Below are 20,576 nucleotides of genomic sequence, written 5' to 3' on the forward strand. Positions count from 1 at the left end.
AATCCCAGAAGTCTCTCCTCCCGAACAGGCCATGAAGGCCAAACAGTACTGACTGGGTGCAGTGTCATCCTCAGCTCACAGGCGTCACTGGATGCGGATATGGAGGGGCATGTGGTCAGCACACCGCTCTCCCAGCCGTATGTCAGTTTCCGAGACAGGAGCCACTACTTCTCAATCAAGTAGCTCCTCAGTTTACCTCATAAGGGCTGAGTGCACCCCACTTGCCAACAGCGTTCGGCAGACCGGATGGTCACCCATCCAAGTGCTAGCCCAGCCCAACAGCACTTAACTTCGATGATCTGACGAGAACCGGTGTTACCACTGTGGCAAGGCCGTTGGCAGTCCCATGAGTAGCTAGGGAAATAATGGTCCACTCAGACAGAGCCCCTCTTGCCTGAGTAAGTGTTATACAATTGAGGTGTGGCAGTCTCCTCTGAGACTGCCTAGTAATGACTGTTCCACCTAAACAGCCATGCATCTCATCGGCACGCAACACACCTTGAGACTGAGAGGTTTTCTTTAATGGAGGTAGTCAAGCCATGATCCCCATTCCCTGTGGAAGATTCCACCACTGCAATGTGTAGTGGTTTAAGTACGTCCAGAGCTTACTGTGACAGAGGACTGGTGGCACTTACTAGTCCCCAGGTCAGTAGCCCCAGGGTCATCAAGTCTATACCCAGCAAACAAATGCCGAGGCCTTGAGGGCTGAATCAAAAGTTTTTGGTTTAAAGTAGCGCTAGAAAAGATCTGCTTGTATTACTCAAAGTGCAAAATTCTCTTAAGAACTGATCAAATACACAAAATTTAGAAATTTAATGTAGGAATCAAAGATTACGACAGGCATTTTAAATAGGGCTCTACAAACGCATTCCTCGACTTCATATTTTTTGGATGCTGTTTAATGTTCATCAGACATTGATAAAATTAAAGAAAAGAGCACACACATCACATTCCAGCATGAGAATGTACTTGCAACAGTTCATGTGGGCAGGTATTGAAGTTTTGACTGCATGTTTGTGAATCTAACCCAAAGTATTCAGATTACAAGGAAGTAGGAAGTCACAACCAGAGTATCTGGCTGAGTGGTCACATAACAGACATCCAGGTAAGTGAAACACAGCACGAGGTGGGTTGGGAATTGAATGTGTGTGCAGTATCATGTGATGAAGATTCCAGGAGGTAAGAAACATTTAATAACAAGAATGATAAGGTCAATCATATGCTACAACACACCACAAAGCCTGAATTCAATCTTTCAGATACAAGCATTATGTTCAAGAAATGAAACATGTAACTGATGGATACAGGTTTATAGTCTAGCTAATTTTTCAGTAGTTTGTGTTCAAGTTACTTGCTTTTCCTTACTTGAGAGAGTATACATTTCTACTTTCCATCTTTCCTCAAATATGAACAAAATATTTATTTTGATAAAGTAAAACATCAATGAAATTTCATAACCTTGACAAATTTTCTGCAGCACAATGGGATTTTAAGGAAGGTGGTGGCTGAGGTGGTAAATGCTTTTCATAAATAAGAACAGTTCAGATCTCTTATTTTAGATGTAATAAAATTGTTAAAGTACACCACATATAAAAAATAGCGCTCTTTCATATAGTGTCAAAATTTCTTTAACAGTGTTAGCATTATCACATTTCAACTTATGGAAACAGAGATACAGGAGGCATACATACAATCAAAAGCCAAATACACATCTTTGAACACAAAATTAGTATACCCTAATCACTCAAAAAATTATATTCCAGTGCTGTGGCTCAAGTATACACAGGTACAAGGAAAACGTCATTCAGGTACATGCTACAAATTTTGCAGCAACAGAACTTCTGCAGCTCCCACAAAAGAAGTTATTTAAAAATCACAAGTGCTGCAGTAAACCTTACTATATCACTGTAACCATATTTATCAGGCATGTGTTGGAATCTCTAAAATACCAACATGAAGACTAATAATAAACACTTGTCTTTAATTATAAGGATATGTGGTTATTGGGAAATCACTCAGCTCAACAAACGCACAGTACCACCACTCTATGGCACTCGTCCAGCAACACAACCTGCAAAGAGGAAAAAAACTACACTGTTGAGTCTCATAAATTAACTGACACTCCTTACAAATGTATGGGAAACTTTTATGAGACATGTTTGATCGTATATGAATATTATCATTACTATTACAAACAATATAATGGCTGTAGTAAAGATAACGTATAATGTGGATCATACCTGGGCCAAGAATAAACTGAAAAGCTGATGTGTGTATAACAAACACGCAGTGCCAACATAAATGAATAAGCAGTATAGATGGATGAGGTAAGTGTTCAATGCTCTTTCTTTGAAAGCCCCCCTCCCTCCAAAAGAAAGAGAGAGAGAGAGAGAGAGAGAGAGAGAGAGAGAGAAAGAGAAAGAGAGCGATGGTTATCAAGGTGTGTTGAAATAATTTTACAATTTCAGTGGAGAAATGATCAGCCTGTAACTATTTTTTTTTTTCTACTGCTACCTTTGTACACGGAGAGACCATTTCGAGGCTGAAAGAAAAGTCATGAGTTCGACATAGTCATTGACCACAGTAAATTTTTTCATCGGAGTTTCAAAAAATGTGTTGAACACTGGCCCCCCTCCATCCATCCATTCTTCTTTTTCAAACATACAGGTGATACAGTTTTAATTTGGCTGCATGGCAAAGAGGCACTGCAGCAGTTCAGTGAGCATACAAGCAGTAAACATTCAAATATAGGATTTACAGCAGATACAGATAAGGGTGGGAAGCTGTCTATCATAGATATGCTGGTGGTACAGAAAGCAGATGGAGGACACACTGTATCAAAAACTGATGCACACAGACCATTATCACAATGGGCATAACTTTCAACAACTAGCTCAGAAGGTAGCTATGCTAAACGGCCTAATACACAGAGCCAGGATACTTCAGACAAATACCACCATGGATCCGGGCTTAATCATCTGACAACTATGTTAAGAAGGAATAGGCATTGAGTCCTTGACATTAGGTTAACTCTGCCCACTTCCATTCTGAGGTGCAACAACAAGTAAGATTGGCAGAGCCTTAAACACACCTGAACTCAGACCTGCCTTATAGACACCTACAAAAATTAAAGAAAATTTGTGCCCAGTTATAGATAAACTCAGCCAGAGAGTACCAGGAATTTAAAATATTCCTTTTCAGCATGGCAGCAGTTACATGAGGCAGCTGATCACCAAGTTGAACATCAGCGCCATCTCAAGTACAGAAATTAAAAAAAAAATCTGTGTTGGCTGAGTAAAGTCTGATGAATAAACATAAGAGTATGTTTGAAATCTAAGCACAGAAGTGGGAGTCTTGCCAGATCCATAACAGTCCGAGTTAGTCCCTGACAACGGTGATGACGACAGTCATTGAAAGCTTGGGATTTTATCCAAATTTTATGGGGCAAGTTAAATGAGAATTTTTTTATCCACAGCAAAGAAATATTGAGAGAAACTAAGAGATGAATGTGGAAGACTAGAGTAGAAACTGTTAAGAGTGAAGAACCAGGAGGGGGGGATCAGGTGTAACACAAAACTAGTTGCATAACAGAGCTTTCTTCACAAGAATACAGCCTTTTTGGACTTTCAGCACAGACAATACAGTTGTGCATAGGTTTCCTTCAGTAAAAAGTTACTTTATTTATATCTCTGGAGACTTAAACCAGTACTCTCATATATAATTTGCTATGGTAAGTCAAAAACAGTTAACAAACTAATTCAGAGTGTTAATCCCACTACTATGGGTACCTTGATTAATACGTGTGGCATTCAATAAGTAATGCAACACTGTTTGTCCCTTCTCGGTCAATTCCTGCTGAAAAAAGAGACAGAATTTGTTGTGGGGGCATAGTGGAGTATTCATACTTCAGACCTTCTAGTTTCATGAAGTTCCGATAGGTTGTGGCACAATATGTACCCTACAAAATGGTATCTGTAATTGAGGTGCATGCCTAGCAGATAGCTGTCACCGAGTTTCTTTTAGAGGACAACCAGAGCATCGCAGATATTTGTAGGTGCTTGAAGGGTGTCTATGGAGACCTGGGAGTGAACAAAAGTGTGGCGAGTCATTGGGTGAGGCGTCTGTCATCACTGCAACAAGGTTGTGCGAATCTGTCTAATCTCCTGTGTGCTGGCTGGCCACACACAGTTGTGACTCCTGCAATGTTGCAACCAATGGTCACTCTCATTCGAGGTGAGCAATGGATCACAATCAAACACCTTAAAGCTCATCCTGAAGTCTCTGTTGATAGTGCTGACACACTCATCCACCAGCTGGGTTACTCAAAGGTGTGTAGCAATTGCTTATGGCAATGCTATTTACTGTATCTATCTCATTCTTGACAGTGTTTTCTTCTAAATCAAGGGAGTGTATTCTGTGTAGCATGGACCTAAATGCAGCATGTTTCTGTGTAGTGGGATGGCATGAGTTGTCCAGTGTTTTGTCTGTGTATGTGCATTTTCTGTGTATGCTGAACTTGTGTTTTTGTTGGGGGTTGGTGATTTTAAGATTCAGGAAGTTTATGCTCTTGTTGTCCTCATGCTCTATTGTGAATTTCATGTTTTTGTGGAAAGAACTGAAATCTGCTAGTAGTTCTTCAAGCTCATCTTTTGTTCCATCAAATAGCAGCAAGGTGTCATCAACATATCTCCAGTAATATACTACTTTACTTTTGAGTCTATTGTCTTCATTAAAGAACTTACTTTCCAGATGATTGAGAAATATGTCTGCCATATAGAGCATGATGACAACAAGAGCATAAACTTCCTGGATCTTAAAATCACCAACCACTGACAAAAACACAAATTCAGCATACACAGAAAATGCACATACACAGACATAACACTGGCCAACTCTTCATACCATCCCACCACACAGAAACATGCTGCATTTAGATCCATGCTACACAGAGTACACTCCCTTAATTTAAAAGAAAACACTGTCAAGAATGAGATAGATACAATAAAGAGCATTGCCATAAGCAATGGCTACACAGTCAAAACAATTGACAATTTAAGCAGACAAATACACAAAAGCAAGACAACGAATGGACACACTGTGAAAGAAGAGAAAATATTCACCAGTATCCCATACTTGGGCCCCATATAACAAAAAATTGCCAACCTTTTCCGAAAAAAAATGTAACAGTTGCATTCTCAACCAATAATAAGTTAGGAAACCTACTCATCCATAAAGTAAAATCAAATACACGAACATACAACAACAGCAGAGTGTACAAAGTATCATGCCCCAGTTGTCCTGCCTACTATGTAGGGAAAACAGGTAGAAACTTCAAGACCAGTTTTCAAGAACATGTACATGCTTTCAGGCTCAAGAATTTCAAAAAATCAGTCATTGCATAACATATGTTGGAAATGAAACATGTCATCAACAGTCTAGAAAACAATTTGGTAATACTACATAATGAACCCAATGGTAAGACCCTAAGTCTGTTAGAACAACTGGAGATATACCTCAAAAAAAAAAAAAAAAAAAAAAAAAAAAAACAGAATCTATGTTAAATGAACAAACAGATTTCACACACCATAGTTATTTCAGTAATTTTAAAGACCTATTCTGAAGTTATTTCTTGCACATGTCAATTGTTTATAGTTATATTTTTAGCACTACGAATAAATTCATCTTTGACAACACCACGTACAAAAACATCTGTGAAATGTTTATAAACATGTGTGTGCAAATTTACATCCTGAATGAAGTGACATGTACTAAAACGACAGAGAAAAGAATGTTTGCCGGTACTAAAACGTTGAAAATGCTTTCCTTGGATTATGGGGTAAGTTTACACTGTTCATTTTCCACTATTTTGCACATATTTTCTGCATTCGGTTTACGAAATTCATAACCTAACATTAAACCTTTCGTGACAGGAATATGCATTTCACTTCATTCAGGAGAAGAAATAAAACATGCATTAAGACAAATTACACCTGATGATGGACCCACAGGATCCAAAATGCATCGTGTAGTTAATAAAACACAAAACAGTTGTGACTGAAGGCATTGTTTAATTCATACCTCCAATGCTTTGAATACAGTTACATTTTAAGCTGCAAAATATAGATAAAATTAAACTTCTCCTTCTCCACAAAAATGTAACGACTCTCCCAAGTCTCCACACCCAAGAGGAGCTCACAAAACTTCATGGACTGTTCTTCCTCATCCACCCTACAGCCTGCATCTCACAGCTTCCAACTGTTTGGCCTAATGAAGGATGCATCCTCAGGAAGCTGTATCTGGATGATGGCAAGGTACGCTCCAACCAGTGGAGTGGTGCCATGCAGAAACACAGGCCCTCACAGTATGGTGACGTAAGACCGTCACATTGAATGGAGATTATATTGAAAACAGTGTTTTGTAGCAAAAAGTGTGGGTAAAAATATAGTGTACTGGAATCCTGAATGAAATCAATCTGCTTTCAAAAAAAAATGTGTTGCATTACTTATTCAACGTCCATCGTAAGTAACTTCCACTGTCAAGAGTCAACTACTGTGGGCTACATCTTGATGACACAGATCATTATTGGCTACTGTGAATTGTAAAAGCACATATATTGACCAAGTGCAGAAAATAACTGGCCAAGTCAATGCTGAACAATAGCAATCTGTATTAAGCCATCCAGAACCATCACAATTCTATAGAAGCCGTTATGTAATGTTGATCTTTGCTCACTTCATGTCACAGGTAACTTATTACCATGGTTGTAAGAATGCTGTTGTTAAGACGTTTTGAAGCATTGAAAAAGGTTTCCTAGACTGATGAGATTTAGTATTCGCACATCACACACACACACAAGGCAAGCAGTCCACTTGCCACTTTCCAGCTGAAAACATTAAAGCAGGTGGTGGAGTTATTACTGTGTTGAGGACGACCATGTGGGATGGGATGGGACTCTCATGTGGCTGCTATCATCTCTCATTGCTCATTGGCAAATGATGAAGGAACCTACTGTCAGACCATATACGTCCATCTATCCACCTAAAGTAGACTGCAGATGATTTGTAACTTCAAGCAAGACCATACACCACCACACCTCAGTTCAGGAATGGAGTCAGAATGGTTTGGTGGTGACATTGTTTTCGGGACACTTAACAACATGGTTATCAGTAATATTGCATGATATGAAGTAAATGCGTGGTGGATCAAACAAATATTTTCATCTTAATCTATCTTCTTGGATACACATAAGAGACTTGAAAGATTGCCTGGCACAGACAATGCAACGAAGGACAATCTGTGTAGAATTCTTTGCACATTCGAGGTCGATCGTGACAATTTTTAATTGAACATCGTCCCAGGTGATGAAAAATGCATTCATCATATCGAACTGGAAACAAAACAGCAATCCATAGAGTCATGCCACACCAACTCTCCTGTTGTCATGACATAAAATACCAAACAAAATTAGAACTAACTGAAAAATTACTAAAAGTTATTTCTTAATACATGTGGCTAAATGATCACACTGCTACACTGTTGCCTAAAGTGAAAATGCAGTTAAGTAAAATGTCGCACACTGGCACTGGTACGCCACAAGCACCACTCAATGGTGCATCCTCTGGCCGGAGGAAGAATCATTTGAATAAATCTTCATGGACATGAGTGAAAATGAATTGTGTACCAGGTTATCTAGTTTCAGTGATATTGCACAAGATGTGAGCACCTAGCACCCAGCTCTGACTAGTATCTGCTAGTAGCAGGTGGCAATACAGCAGTCATGTTCCAGCACGGTTCCTCAACACTTTTAGTGACTTGTGGAGTCCAAGCAATGCTGCATCACTAAGGACAGTAGAATTTAGAAAACATGATAATGCAAAAAATAACACGAAATCAGTGGTTTTCAGTCACATAACACGAAACTGGCGATTTTTACGAGATAGCATGAAATTTGTAATTTCGCAACGTTAAAATGTTCTAAATCTGAGGATAGCAGTTTACTGATATATGTAACTAACCATTATTGAATGTTGAAACTGCATTTTTAGGTTTGTGCATAATTTTAAATTGTTAAATTGACAGGTCACTTCCCAACTTTGATATGATGACAAAAATAGCACTGAAATTAGCAAAAATAATGTGGAATTCTGCAAGAGAGAGAGAGAGAGAGAGAGAGAGAGAGAGAGAGAGAGAGAGAGAAGGCAAAAAAAACAAGTTTGGCTAAAAACAACAGCAAAATGGACAAAAAAATGACCAAAATTGGCAATGTAAACAATGCTGAATTTGGTGAAAAACTAACACTGAATTCGGCGAAAAACAGCACCAAACCCAGCAGAACAGGGCAACGAACCCGGTAGAACAGGGCACAACATGGCACCGAACCCGGCAGAACACGGCACTGAACCCAGCAGAACACAACAACGAATCTGGCGAAAAGCAACACAACATCTGGCAAAAAACAACAAAAAAATTTGGCAAAAGACTTTGAATATTTCAAGTAAATAATAATAACTTTAGCAAAAACAACACTGACTTTGGCAGAAAATGATACCACATGTGCCAAAAAACCTCCGAATTTGCAAGTAAATAATAATGAATTTGGCAAAAATATGTATTAACTAATTTGGAGGAGAAAAGGACCAAATGTGGCAAAAGGTGACACTAAATTTGATGAAAAGTAACATAGAATTTGGTGAAAGATAACATTGAAAACAATTTTTTTCTGTACCTGTGCACCATTCATGTGATAAGAGTAGAAGGGGATTCTATACGAAACCACACAGGTAAGCTCATACAACCAAATTTCAATCTTTCCCTTACAATGATACGTAGGCCATTTTGGAGCAATGCAGATGGTGTGGAACTGGTACCAGGCAAGCATATAACCCTCCACAGATGAATTAACGCATGGCAGTGAAGTGGTATGCACATATCACTTGGGTGTATGGAATCAATACAGTAAGAGAGGTGGACATGAAGATGTGACAGAGTAGCAGAAAGGAGTGTTTGGACACACCCAAGTCTACACCATGAAGGAAGTTGCCTAATTTATTAGAGTATCAACACAGACTGTCCAATGTGTGTACATGGCACAGTGTACAACTTTTTAGCCATGTACCCAGTGTAAGAATACGAGGGGCATTTGAAAAGTCCATGCAAAAATAAAAAATACTTATGTGTTTGAGGTAAACCTTTTTTTTATTTTTCGACATAGTCTCCTTTTAGACTTATACACTTCATCCAACACTGTTCTAATTTGTTGATCCCTTCCAAATAATAGGAATTGTCCAAGTCTGCAAAATAGGTATTAGTTGCTGTAGTCACCTCCTTGTTTGAATAAAATCTTTGTCCCGCCAGCCATTTCTTGAAATTGGGGAACAAATAGTAGTCCAAAGGAGCCAAGTCTGGAGAATAGGGGGGATGTGAAACGAGCTGGAATCCTATTTCCATTAATTTTGCGACCACAACTGCTGAGGTGTGTGCTGGTACACTGTCGTGATGGAAAAGGACTTTTTTGTGGTCCAATCACCGGCGTTTTTCTTGCAGCTAGGTTTTCAAACGGTCCAATAACAATGAATAATATGTACCTGTAATAGTTTCACCCTTTTCCAGATAGTCGATGAGGATTATCCCTTGTGAATCCCAAAAGACAGTCGCCATAACCTTTCCGGCCGAAGGACTGGTCTTCGTCTTTTTTGGTGTAGATTTTCCCTTGGTAACCCATTGTTTAGACTATTGTTTAGTCTCAGGGGTATAATAACGTATTCATGTTTCATCCACAGTGGCAAAACAATGATTAAAGTCCTGCGGATTCTTCCTGAACGGCTGCAAACCATCCCAGCAACACTTCACACACTTCTGTTTTTGGTCAAGCGTGGGCAATCGCGGAACCCATCTTGCGGATAGCTTTCTCATGTCCAAATGTTTATGCAAAATATTATGTACCCATTCATTCAAGATTACCACGCACTTTAACTCTTCTGTCATCCATCAACATATCATGGATTTTATCAATGATTTCTGGAGTCGTAACCTCCACAGGGCGTTCAGCATCACTTGTGCCCATATAGCCACTCCGAAAATTTTGAAACCACTCACAAACTGTTCTAATCGAAGGTGCAGAGTGACTGTAATGTTTATCAAGCTTCTCTTTAGTCTCCTGAGGCATTTTGTCTTTCATAAAGTAATGTTTAATCACCACACGAAATTCTTTTTCGTCCATTTCTTGACAATCACTCGACTTCCTTGATTCACACGAATGCCAAACATAAAGAAATAGACCAATATGGCTGAAACTTGGTGTGCGTTCTTTCCAAAGATGCTACTAACTAAACATGACCTCGATACACGCCGATGGTGCCATCTCTCGGACTTTTCAAACGCCCCTCGTAGTGGTTGTGAAAAGATCTTAACCAGCAAGGGACCACTGATGACCAAGCGAGATGGCGCACTGGTTAGCACACTGGACACACATGCGGGAGGACAATGGTTCAAACCCACTTGCGGCCATCCTGATTTAGGTTTTCCACAATTTCCCTAAATCACTTGAGGCAAATGACGGGATGGTTCCTTTGAAAGGGCATCGCCAACTTCCTTCCCCATCCTTCCCTGACCTGATGGGACCAACAATCCCTTCCCCTGAACCAACCAACCAACCAACCAACCACGGATGAGAGTCATGCCTTGTTTCTGGTAATCAGTTTCAAGCTCAACAGGAATTGCTGCTGTCAGTGAGTGCAGGTCTTTTTTACGAGTTTCTGAGTGAACTCTGTGAAGAGAATGGCATGCAAGAGACAACTGGTGTTGGGTACCTCACAAAAGACTACTGCTCACAGCAGTATACAAAGGTGCAGAACTTCAACTGTCTGAAAAAATAAATTTTACAGTAGCTGACTGGAGGCACGTAGTATGGTTTGATGAGTCATGATTTTACCTCTTTTTCAAATGACGCAAGATGCCGAGTGCACTGGCAGCCCAATGACATCTTTAATCTTCTGTACACGGAAAGTGAAGTTGAGGCAGGTGGTGGTTCTGTGATGCTTTCATACCATCAACTGGGTGCAGTCATTCAGGTTGCCATAAACATTCTCGGTGACCAAGTATTGGTCATTCTTATACATTCACAATGAGTTTTCTGTCGGCCCTCCCATCTTCTGAGATGACAACAGCTGTGTTCATATTCCTCATTTGAGAAACACTCAGGCACTATTGCACCTCCACTGGCCTGCTCAATCACCCACTTTTAATCACATAGAAAATACCTGAGTCTATTGGGAACAGGGGGAAAAGCATAGCAATCAACATCTCCATAGTTTGGTAACTCGATAGGATCTCATCAATAACAAATGGTTTTAGCTGGATGTGGCATATATGAAGAAGTTTGTGGACTCTGTTGCTTACAAAATTAAGGCCATTATCAAGGCCAGAGGTGGTGTTCTACAGTATTACTATGATGTCTCCAGGGTTGGCTAATTTATTGTTCTTATGTAATTCAGTTTGTGTGAGTATTTCTGTTCCATGTTCTGGAATGTGGATTGTCTATGTTATTGTGGAAAATTGGTGGTGGTATGCAAATGTCCAACAATATATCCACTTCTGCTTATTTTTTTAATCCTGTGATTCTCACTTACAATGTTTTGGCATGTTTCTTCTGTACCTGTTCTAAAATTTTGGATATGCAAACAACATATCTCAATTGGGGCAGCTAAATCACTATTGGTTTCAATCGGACACTGTCCATGGCTTCCTTTTACAAATGCTGTGGCCAAATTTCACTTTGGAGAGAGCAATATCATGTTACATTCTTCCCATAACGTAAAATTTCTCAGTTCTGAACTGTGCATTAATACAGTAATCTAACAACATGGTATAGCTTTGTAGCTGTGTGTATATTATGTGGTTAATCATTTAATGTAAGTATCCTGAATAATATCGCAACATAGTATAACTGTCCAAAAACTATCCATGTAGTAATGATTATTAATAAGATCACTAAATTAAATATGAATGGCTTGCAAAGAGGATGGAATAGTGCTGTCTATGCACCGAACTTTTCTCGTATTTATTGGTTTGCATATGAATTACACAGCCAAGCTAACAAAGCAGTGAATTAATAACTATAACAATGCTTTAAGAAAATAAAAACCCTTAATGTGAAAGTTTGTTTCCAACTGAGAGCTTTTCTCCTTTAACCCCCCCCCCCCCTGCCAACAATTATTTTTATATATCTTTTCCTTTCAGTCAAGCTCTCTAATGTCCAGAATTACTTGCTAATCTGAGATGAAATTCTTTTATTCTTTGCAGAATTTAAACAGTGCTGATCACAAGTTAAAACTATGCATCAGACAATGTGTTGAACCCTGACATTTGCTTTTCTCGGTTTGTATTGTTCCTACTGAACTATCTAAGCATGTCGCATGTATCAGTGTAAAATTTAATCTTGCCACTGGTTGCTCTCCATTCCTTCAAGAACTTCACAAAGGCTCACCAGCCATACTAAACAGACCGGTGCAAGCCTTTCAATTTGTGACACCACTTTGGTTGCTTGTATACGAATTTTGCTTAAACAAATTCTCACTTAGCTTTAGGATTCTGAGGAGATTCAGCCTGAAGTTTCCACCACAGAAAAATATGAGGCAAACAATGAGAAATGAATTCAAGACTTTTGTGTCAGCAGCTACAGTAGTGTGGAAACTAAGAAGGTGCCTGTGCGACACAGTCTGTAGAGAGAGACAAAGAATACTTCACAGTGTCTCCAGTGTGCTCTGTATCTGGCCAATATCAAATATTCCAGCCATTGTCTGCCCTGTTAACTAGCAATTCTGGGTTGAGTGCCAATGTTCCTGTTTCAAATTCTCCCTACAAATAACTATTGCTGTCACTTCTTAACATACTAGTTTTTGTGTTTGCTTTATGTTACTCACAATGAATATTATAGTGGCTAATATCCTAACAATAGCTCAACTAACATGAAAATCAACCCTAGAAATTCTTTATGCACTCTAAAGTGCACAGTACAGAGAGATGTGATATAATGATGCTACTGGCTGAAGTTTCACGTGGTACATCGTTCATTGCCACAGCACATTGCCCCACCAACAGCTTTGTTATGTACTCACCACTACAGCAGCACTAATCCCCAGACCACAGATGTTGGCCCCGCAAGCCATTGATCCACGATAATGGATTCAACTGAGAGTTTTGACTTCACCGCACCACCATTATAACTGATACGAGACAGTTTTACTCTTGACAGTGTATGTATTACATTGGACACTTGTAAAAAGTTAAAACTGACTACAAAATTAAGTTTAGTACGAATAGGGACTAGATATTGATGGACTTATGATCTAAGTTGATTTGGGAGGCTGCATGGGTGCCTCAACAGAAGAGTATTGCCTGTGGACGACAGATGTCTGGGTTTGAGTACCGTAAGGAGAATCGTTTCAACTGCTTACAAGTCTTCCACTTTACTTTATAGCCTCTATGTGTATATTCCTATGTCACTTTTCTTCTTGGCTCCCATATAGCACTCTTTCTGATGTCACTATCACATTCTGTTGGAACAGTACATAATGTGTGTATTTTTAGACAGTTTCCAGCTATCATTTACCACTGCCATTCCAGATCTTATTTTGTCAGTGCTATTTTAACCTTTACCTTATTTGAATAACATTAAAAATGAAAACTCTTAACACTGCAGCAATATATTAAATAACTTTAAGATAATAATCACAGTACAATACTGTTAATGAATCTCAGGCAGCAAGCAAAAAATTAAATATGTAATTTTCATTCACATTTAGAAGGATACACAAAATTATGTATGCCTCCCTTCACTATAAAGTAGTGGGTTAAAAACAGTACAAGGGGACTAAGACTGTACGTATTATACAATCATATTTACTGTAAGAATACTTATGTATGAGAAACCAACAATTAGGAAAACTAATGCCTGAATTGGGCATATTTCAAATTAGCTTACACTGGCTACTCTCAAAACGTACCATAAGAATTTGTAATGATGCTAGTCTCCCAAGGACAATCTTTGATTGTTGGAAGGCTTCAGTACAGTTTTAGCATTCACTGCTTCAGGAAAGCGTTCATGGTATCTTTCAATCCTAAGGTATTTGACTGTGACAAGGTGTGCTGTAAAATAGAAACAGCAAAACTTTTAAGGCAGTGATATGAGAAATAATTAAAGTTCATCTGTGAAAAATTTAGAGCTTTGTATCAAATAACAAGTGACCAACAATAGTAAATAATACAAAATATTTAGTTTAATTTCTGGAACTCTCCTCTAGCTAAATACTGCAAATGTTTAAATGCATACAGTTTCAAGTCATTTTAACTAAAATACATAGTTAGACAATTCAAACACAATAAACAACAGTGTTCAGTCTTCTCAACAATGACTGAAATCATAACTGAAATAATTAATCATAACCAGTAAGAAAGATTAGTATGTAAATCTATAGAATGTGTTTGTATGTTACTAATGAATATTATATCATTTCAGGTTTGCTATGAGGCTGAGGTAAATGGGACCATAAAAGATTTTTTAAATGTCAAGAAGCAACAAATGATAAAAATATTCATTGATTTGGTCCATGTGATTTGATACTGTACAATGAGTAACAGATGTCAGACAAAACATGTTAATATTTACAACGGGCAGATTATGATTTACAATACACTGTAGCAAGTTTATAGAAGATTTGGTTCACTAAATAGTTCATGTGTTATATGTAAACATAGCCAGCACATTTACAGTTCTAGGCATTTGTTATAGAGTAAAACCAGTGACACAGCAAATAAGACTTCATAAAATGTATTCACAGTTGCGAACACGGACAACCATTAGCTGTATAATGGAATGACAACAATGAAAATTTGGGCCAGACTAAGAGTCGAACCTGGATTTCCTGCTTATTGTGAGCATCGTATTTCTGAAACATACTGGCACTGCAGTATCGTAAATAAAACTTCATTGCTTTACAGAAACGTGTATCGCCTGCAGTAGCATTTACACTTGTGGGGAGCTTATTGAGCAGCTAGAGGCCCATATGGAATGCTCCATTTTGATAAAGCTGTGTATTAACATGTAACACACCCCAGTTTGAATTTATTCTAGTGTAATGTTTGTAAATTTCAGTGTTTTTCTTAAGTCTGCATCTAGTTGAGCACCAAGAGGTTTTTTAAAGAACTTTACAGTCCTGAGAATTTATAAGCAATGTAGTGTTAGGCCCTCTAGTTTTCTGAAAATTGGTTTGCAAGAGTATGTAGTTCTGCTTCCATTAATGATCCTGATGACACTCTTCTGGATTCTAAAAGTATTAAGGACAGATTGAGAATTACACTGGAATATCACACCATATCTTAGGGAAGTCTATATATGTATATGGTATGCACTTTTTACTGTTTTCTGACTAGTATATGCTTACAGCACACTCAATGCATAACAGCTAGTACATATTTTAGCTTTTAGTTGATCAATATTATATTTCAGTTTACCTTGTAACCATAGACCCAAAAATTTAAATTCAGTGATTTTTTATTGGTTGGTTATTTACTGTTAAAAGTTATTGAGAGGGGTTTGTGTTTTGTATAGTGCGAATATTCATGAACTGTCTTTTTGGTGCTGATGGTTAGTCTGTTGTTTATTGCCCAGTTACTGAACTGTTCCATAGCCAAGTTCACAGCTTTCTTAACAGCACTATGTTGTCAATTTTGAGAAGTACAGTTGTATCACGTGCAAATATATTGGTTCTGTGAGCATCTACATTTAAGCTCAAGTTGAATTTCATTTACTGAATTGAGTTGTTTTTCTGTGTCTAACATACTGTCAATTTTTATCAGCAATATCCTAAAATCCACTTTGGGAAAAGCCTTCGGCAGATCTAGAAACATGCCCACAGTGGGTTGTTCTGTATATGGAAGATATATTATTATTTTAATGCAGTTATATATATACAGCTGTTTCTGTAGATTTATTGTAATTAAACTCATGTTGAAATACACTCAGCATACCTTTCTTGTCAATAAAGTCCATCAACTTTTGTGCATGCTGTTCTAAAATACTTTAGGGAAGTATGATGAAATTGTGATACGTCCATAATTGCTCTTTTTTTCATCTCTTTTGAAAACAAGAATTACTTTTCAGATTTTCAGTGACACTGGAAAAGTACCAGCTGGGAAAGAATAGTCGCAGAGGTGAGTAAGTATTTCAGCAACAGTATGAGCACACTTCTTCATGATAGTTGCTGTAATACCACCAATGGAAACTGCAAAGGATTTGTTTTTACATCATCATCTTTAGTGACTGTTATAATGAATATTGACTCTGTGCACAAATGAATTTTCTGGTTTACTGATTGACATTTAGTGTTTGGGTTATTTTTAACCAATTCTATCGCTATGCTTGTAAAGAATTTGTTGAAAGTGGTCACAACAGAGTCAAGATTAGTTAGCATTTCATTGTTGTGTTTAATTTTTATGTTTATGTGCATTGCTTTGTTACCCCTCTTTCCCTTTTTATATTTCACATTGCTTTTACTTTGTTGTCGGCTTTGTCAATATACTCATCATCATGCATCCTTGTAACATGTCTTATGACTGCTGTTAGGATACATTTACAGCTTTTTATAGAATTTGAGCAGTTTAGAGGAGTCATTACTTTGGATGCACAACTTATGAGTATTCTCTAAATTTTGGCAGGAAATTTTTTTAATACTTTGAGTAACCAAATTCTTGTTCTATTTTGGGTGAGAAAGTCAATTTTAAAGTAATGAAACACACAATTACATCATGTTTGCATTTCTTAAAAACAAGTCCAGTTTAAGCAGGAAATCATTAAGATTACTTCAGGGTGGATGGTAAACTGTTGCTACAATGAGATTCAGGTTTGCAAATTTTATGGTTGCACTTTCAAAGATATTGTCTTTTCTTATTTCTTTTAGGGTAGGTATTGTGTCAGATTCAATATGCTGTTTTGTAAGGATGGATGCCTCACCATGTGCGTTATTGATTCTGGAGTAGTGCTCACAGAATCTGAAATCTGAATGTGAAATTAACTTCATTATGTTGGTGCAGAGCCAATGCTCTGCAGGACACATACTGAGATATCGCTTGGCTCACTGGTTAACAAAATGTTTAAGTCTTCAATTTTAATGGGTAAGGACAGCACATTGTGACAGTAAATTTTGTGTGCACACCAAAAAGACAATGTGGTCCATGTAGCTTATAATGCCTTTATTTTTGTAAGTGTAGTCCTATTTTATATTACTATGGCAGTGTCAGCTGGTGTGTTCAAGGTAACATGCAATGTGTCAAAGAAATCTGTCCGCCACTTTTCTGTACCTTCATGATGATATACTAGTGGCTTTCTTTTCTTTTAACTGGGTCCACCTTACATATTGTGTGGTTTCATGATGGATGGATTATATATCCAGTTACTGTTGCATCCATTTTCTATTTTATATGGTTATATGACAGATGGGTTTTATATCCACCTACTATTACGTAAGTTTCTATTACTTACAGTTCATTTTACCTGGGTAGTCGTGCAAGATAGAACCATGCCCCTTCCTCTGTTAAAAACTGATTGGTTTCTTGTTTTTACAGACAATCTAATGATGCCTCAAAAGGGCGAAACATGTCATCGACATTAAATAATTTCACAACCAAGGTTGTTTTTATTCTGAAAGTAAATTTTGAGTTTTGTATTGAGTTTACTAGAGAGGTTTGGAGTCATATGTACTGTGTCACTGACCTTGAGTTTAAATTCTACTGTATTCCATAAATACTGACTTCAGAGCTGTTGTGCTGGCACTGTTGGACATCCTTGGGTGCAAGCCCATCTCCCAGATGTTTCTTTGTTCGTTTTACAGATAGGACAGGCTAGAGGCTCACTTGGCTTGTAGGTGAGCACTTTCCATATTCACAATTCTGCTTGTTAGGAGAGCTGCATTCGAGTTGTTACCTGGCTAGTTTGGGACCTCAAAGTGAGTCCATTTCCCCTCAGTGATTTTTTGACCCATTGGCCTACTGTTGTTTGAACAGCATAACCACTATTACACTTTTTAACTTCTGGCTTGTTTACTGTGATTCTGTTGTTCATAAGTAGGTGTTTTTTTCCAATTTTTCATTTTGTATTTTTGTCCACAGATTTTAGTAAGGCCGCACTATTGTAAATAAGTTTCTTGCCACATTTGTTTAGGTGGGAACCATCTGGTGAGAAATGGTTTCTGGTTAGACACTATGTCAAAGTTCATAGCAACTCTTCTGTCAAAGGCATATTTTGCAACAATAGGTGTTTCAGAGAGATGGAGCTTCCACTATTTATTGTCCCATTTAAATGATTCACATAGGATTAACAATGACTTTCATTTTGTGACTTACAGCAATTATTGGTTCCTGTAGTTCAACCACATGCCTCATCTTTAGTTCTAGAGCTTTGTTGGTGTCACCTGACACCCTTCCCCCTCCCCTCCCTCCCAAATCACAGCTAGAGCATCACATGCACTGAAACTTCTCATCAAGTTTCCAGAATTTCTTACAACTTCTTTTGGATGAACACAAGATTTTACTATACTTGAATCTGGTATGAAGTCCTAATTTCCCTTGTAGTTTTTGCACAGGTCTATTCTGTGACTGTCACTTTAATATTAGTACATTCCTTCTCCCCAGAAATGTTTGGTAGGTAATGGACTGTTGTTCCTTTTGTTTTTGTCTTGTACACATAAAGTAGCTTGCACTGGCCTGATTCCACTGACTGGTAATTTGATCTTAGACTCTGAAGTTGTTTTAGGCGTTATATTGTGTGTATAACATTAGAATGTATGTGATCAGTAACTGTGTTCAGTACAAAGTGATTATCAAGTTTTATAGACTTTTGGCATTATTTCCACATTTAGCACATTCAAACACAGAAATTGGTTCCATTTGATATTCCAGTGCATTAGCTATGTGTGCCAAGCCAGTTTCCTTATATATGAATTGTGTTGGTATGTGCCTAAAATCACATATAATGTGAGACTGCAGTTGATCACTGTTAGTAATCACCACTGGATTCTAAGCACAGTTTACGGCTTAATTTCCTCTCTTTATTTGGTCTTCTGGCGAACAGCATTTTTCGTTAAAGATATTTACATTTGCATGTGGGTTATGAGTTCATAGTTTAGGTGTGTACTGTTTTTCCCATTCTAGTATATTACATTACACTTCTGCGTCTCGGTATAAACCAACAGTTTATCATATTTGATGTTTTGTACCATTACTTCTCATTTTAGAGATGTGATTGTGTGTTCTGCATTGGTAAAACACTGTTTATCTTGAATTCTGCAGTGTGTGTAACACATTGGTGGCATGTACACTTCATTATTAAAGTGTTTCAGGTTCAACTTGATGTATTTGTGGTGGCATCAGTAATTGCAGTTCGCACATAGGATAGCTCTCATAATTTTTTTTTCAAGCAGATTTTACGAACATTACCATAAAATCTCGTTAGAACTGTGGGATTGTCGTCTCCAGACTTTCACCCCGTGCCATGACACATGAAACAAAATATAGACAGTTACAGTACCATCACACACAATGCAAGTAACAAAGATTTGCTAGAAAATGCTTTAACCTGAGATGGCAACTACAAATGGAGAATTAAAATTTCTCCGTAAGGAATGTTTTTGTAATAAAACTTTACTGTCCTCACTATATGGCACATATAAAATCCTTCTGCATCAGGTTTTCTGTGTCATTTTATCACATAATACACAAAGATATTAAAATTACAATACCATGAAACATGGAATTATACTTGGAAGAACGAAAAAATGTGCAGGAGATTTTAGTTCAGCATAAATTAACATGTTTTGAGTCCTTAGTACCCTTTATACTAAAAATGAGAAAATGGATACTGACACAAGTAGCATACTGCTATCAGCAAACTAACAGAACAGCAGAAGTTCTCATGATTCATGAATTAAAAAGATTGTATACAAGCAAATTACAGAGTTAGAGTTGGATCAAATGATTGAAGGAGGGGGATGGAGGGGAGGGGGGAGGGAGTGATTGAATGAAATGGTAGTCCAAAGACTCTGAAGATTGCAGGGACTTCACTACCATATAAATACTACTCATCTTTAGCCATCCTTCTGCTGGACATGTCACCAATCGATCATATATGAGGAGTGACTGAACAGTTCTTGGCTCACCCATGAAATCCTTCCCTCAGCTGAATGTCAGTTTAGCAACTGATAGTATATTCCTCTGCTAGGTTACACACAAAATTTTTCATTAATTTTTTCCCTAGATATTGGAATTTGAAGTGTCTAAGGTGTACACTGTTGAAAAATGGGTAGAGAGAGCAAGCATGCAGTCATAAAACACTGCTGAAAAACGGCAAGGGTGGACAGGAGATCCACAATGACATGATGGAAACATTAGGGGAGGATTCCCCCTCCTAATCCACTATGAATAAGTGTATGGCTGAATTCAGGCAAGACAACACCTCTGTCCAAAATACACCTCGCAGTGAAAGACCGGTAACAACTAGTACAGAGGAAAACGTCACTGCAATTCAG

The 20,576-nt window shown here is 37.9% G+C and overlaps 1 protein-coding gene and 1 pseudogene across 4 annotated transcripts in view; both read right to left on the reverse strand.

The window, feature by feature from the left end:
* Positions 1-222: 222 nt before the first annotated feature.
* On the reverse strand, positions 223-340 carry LOC126186003 (5S ribosomal RNA; annotated as a pseudogene).
* A 1,206-nt stretch (positions 341-1,546) lies between these two features.
* Positions 1,547-20,576, reverse strand: part of LOC126183804 (inner nuclear membrane protein Man1) — a 364,252-nt gene continuing 345,222 nt past the window's right edge. For 2 of the 4 annotated variants that reach the window (XM_049926053.1, XM_049926052.1), the window contains exons 11-12: positions 14,004-14,145; positions 1,547-2,071 (exon numbers count right to left, since the gene is read on the reverse strand). In XM_049926053.1, coding sequence (XP_049782010.1) covers positions 14,024-14,145 — 122 coding nt within the window. In that variant the 3' untranslated portion in view covers positions 1,547-2,071; positions 14,004-14,023. Of the gene's footprint in view, positions 2,072-14,003; positions 14,146-20,576 lie in introns of those variants that run through there. The other 2 variants (XR_007536817.1, XR_007536816.1) reach the window with 2 other exon arrangements.

The sequence above is a fragment of the Schistocerca cancellata genome, chromosome 4 (genome assembly GCF_023864275.1).
Source record: "Schistocerca cancellata isolate TAMUIC-IGC-003103 chromosome 4, iqSchCanc2.1, whole genome shotgun sequence".
Classification (NCBI taxonomy): domain Eukaryota; kingdom Metazoa; phylum Arthropoda; class Insecta; order Orthoptera; family Acrididae; genus Schistocerca; species Schistocerca cancellata.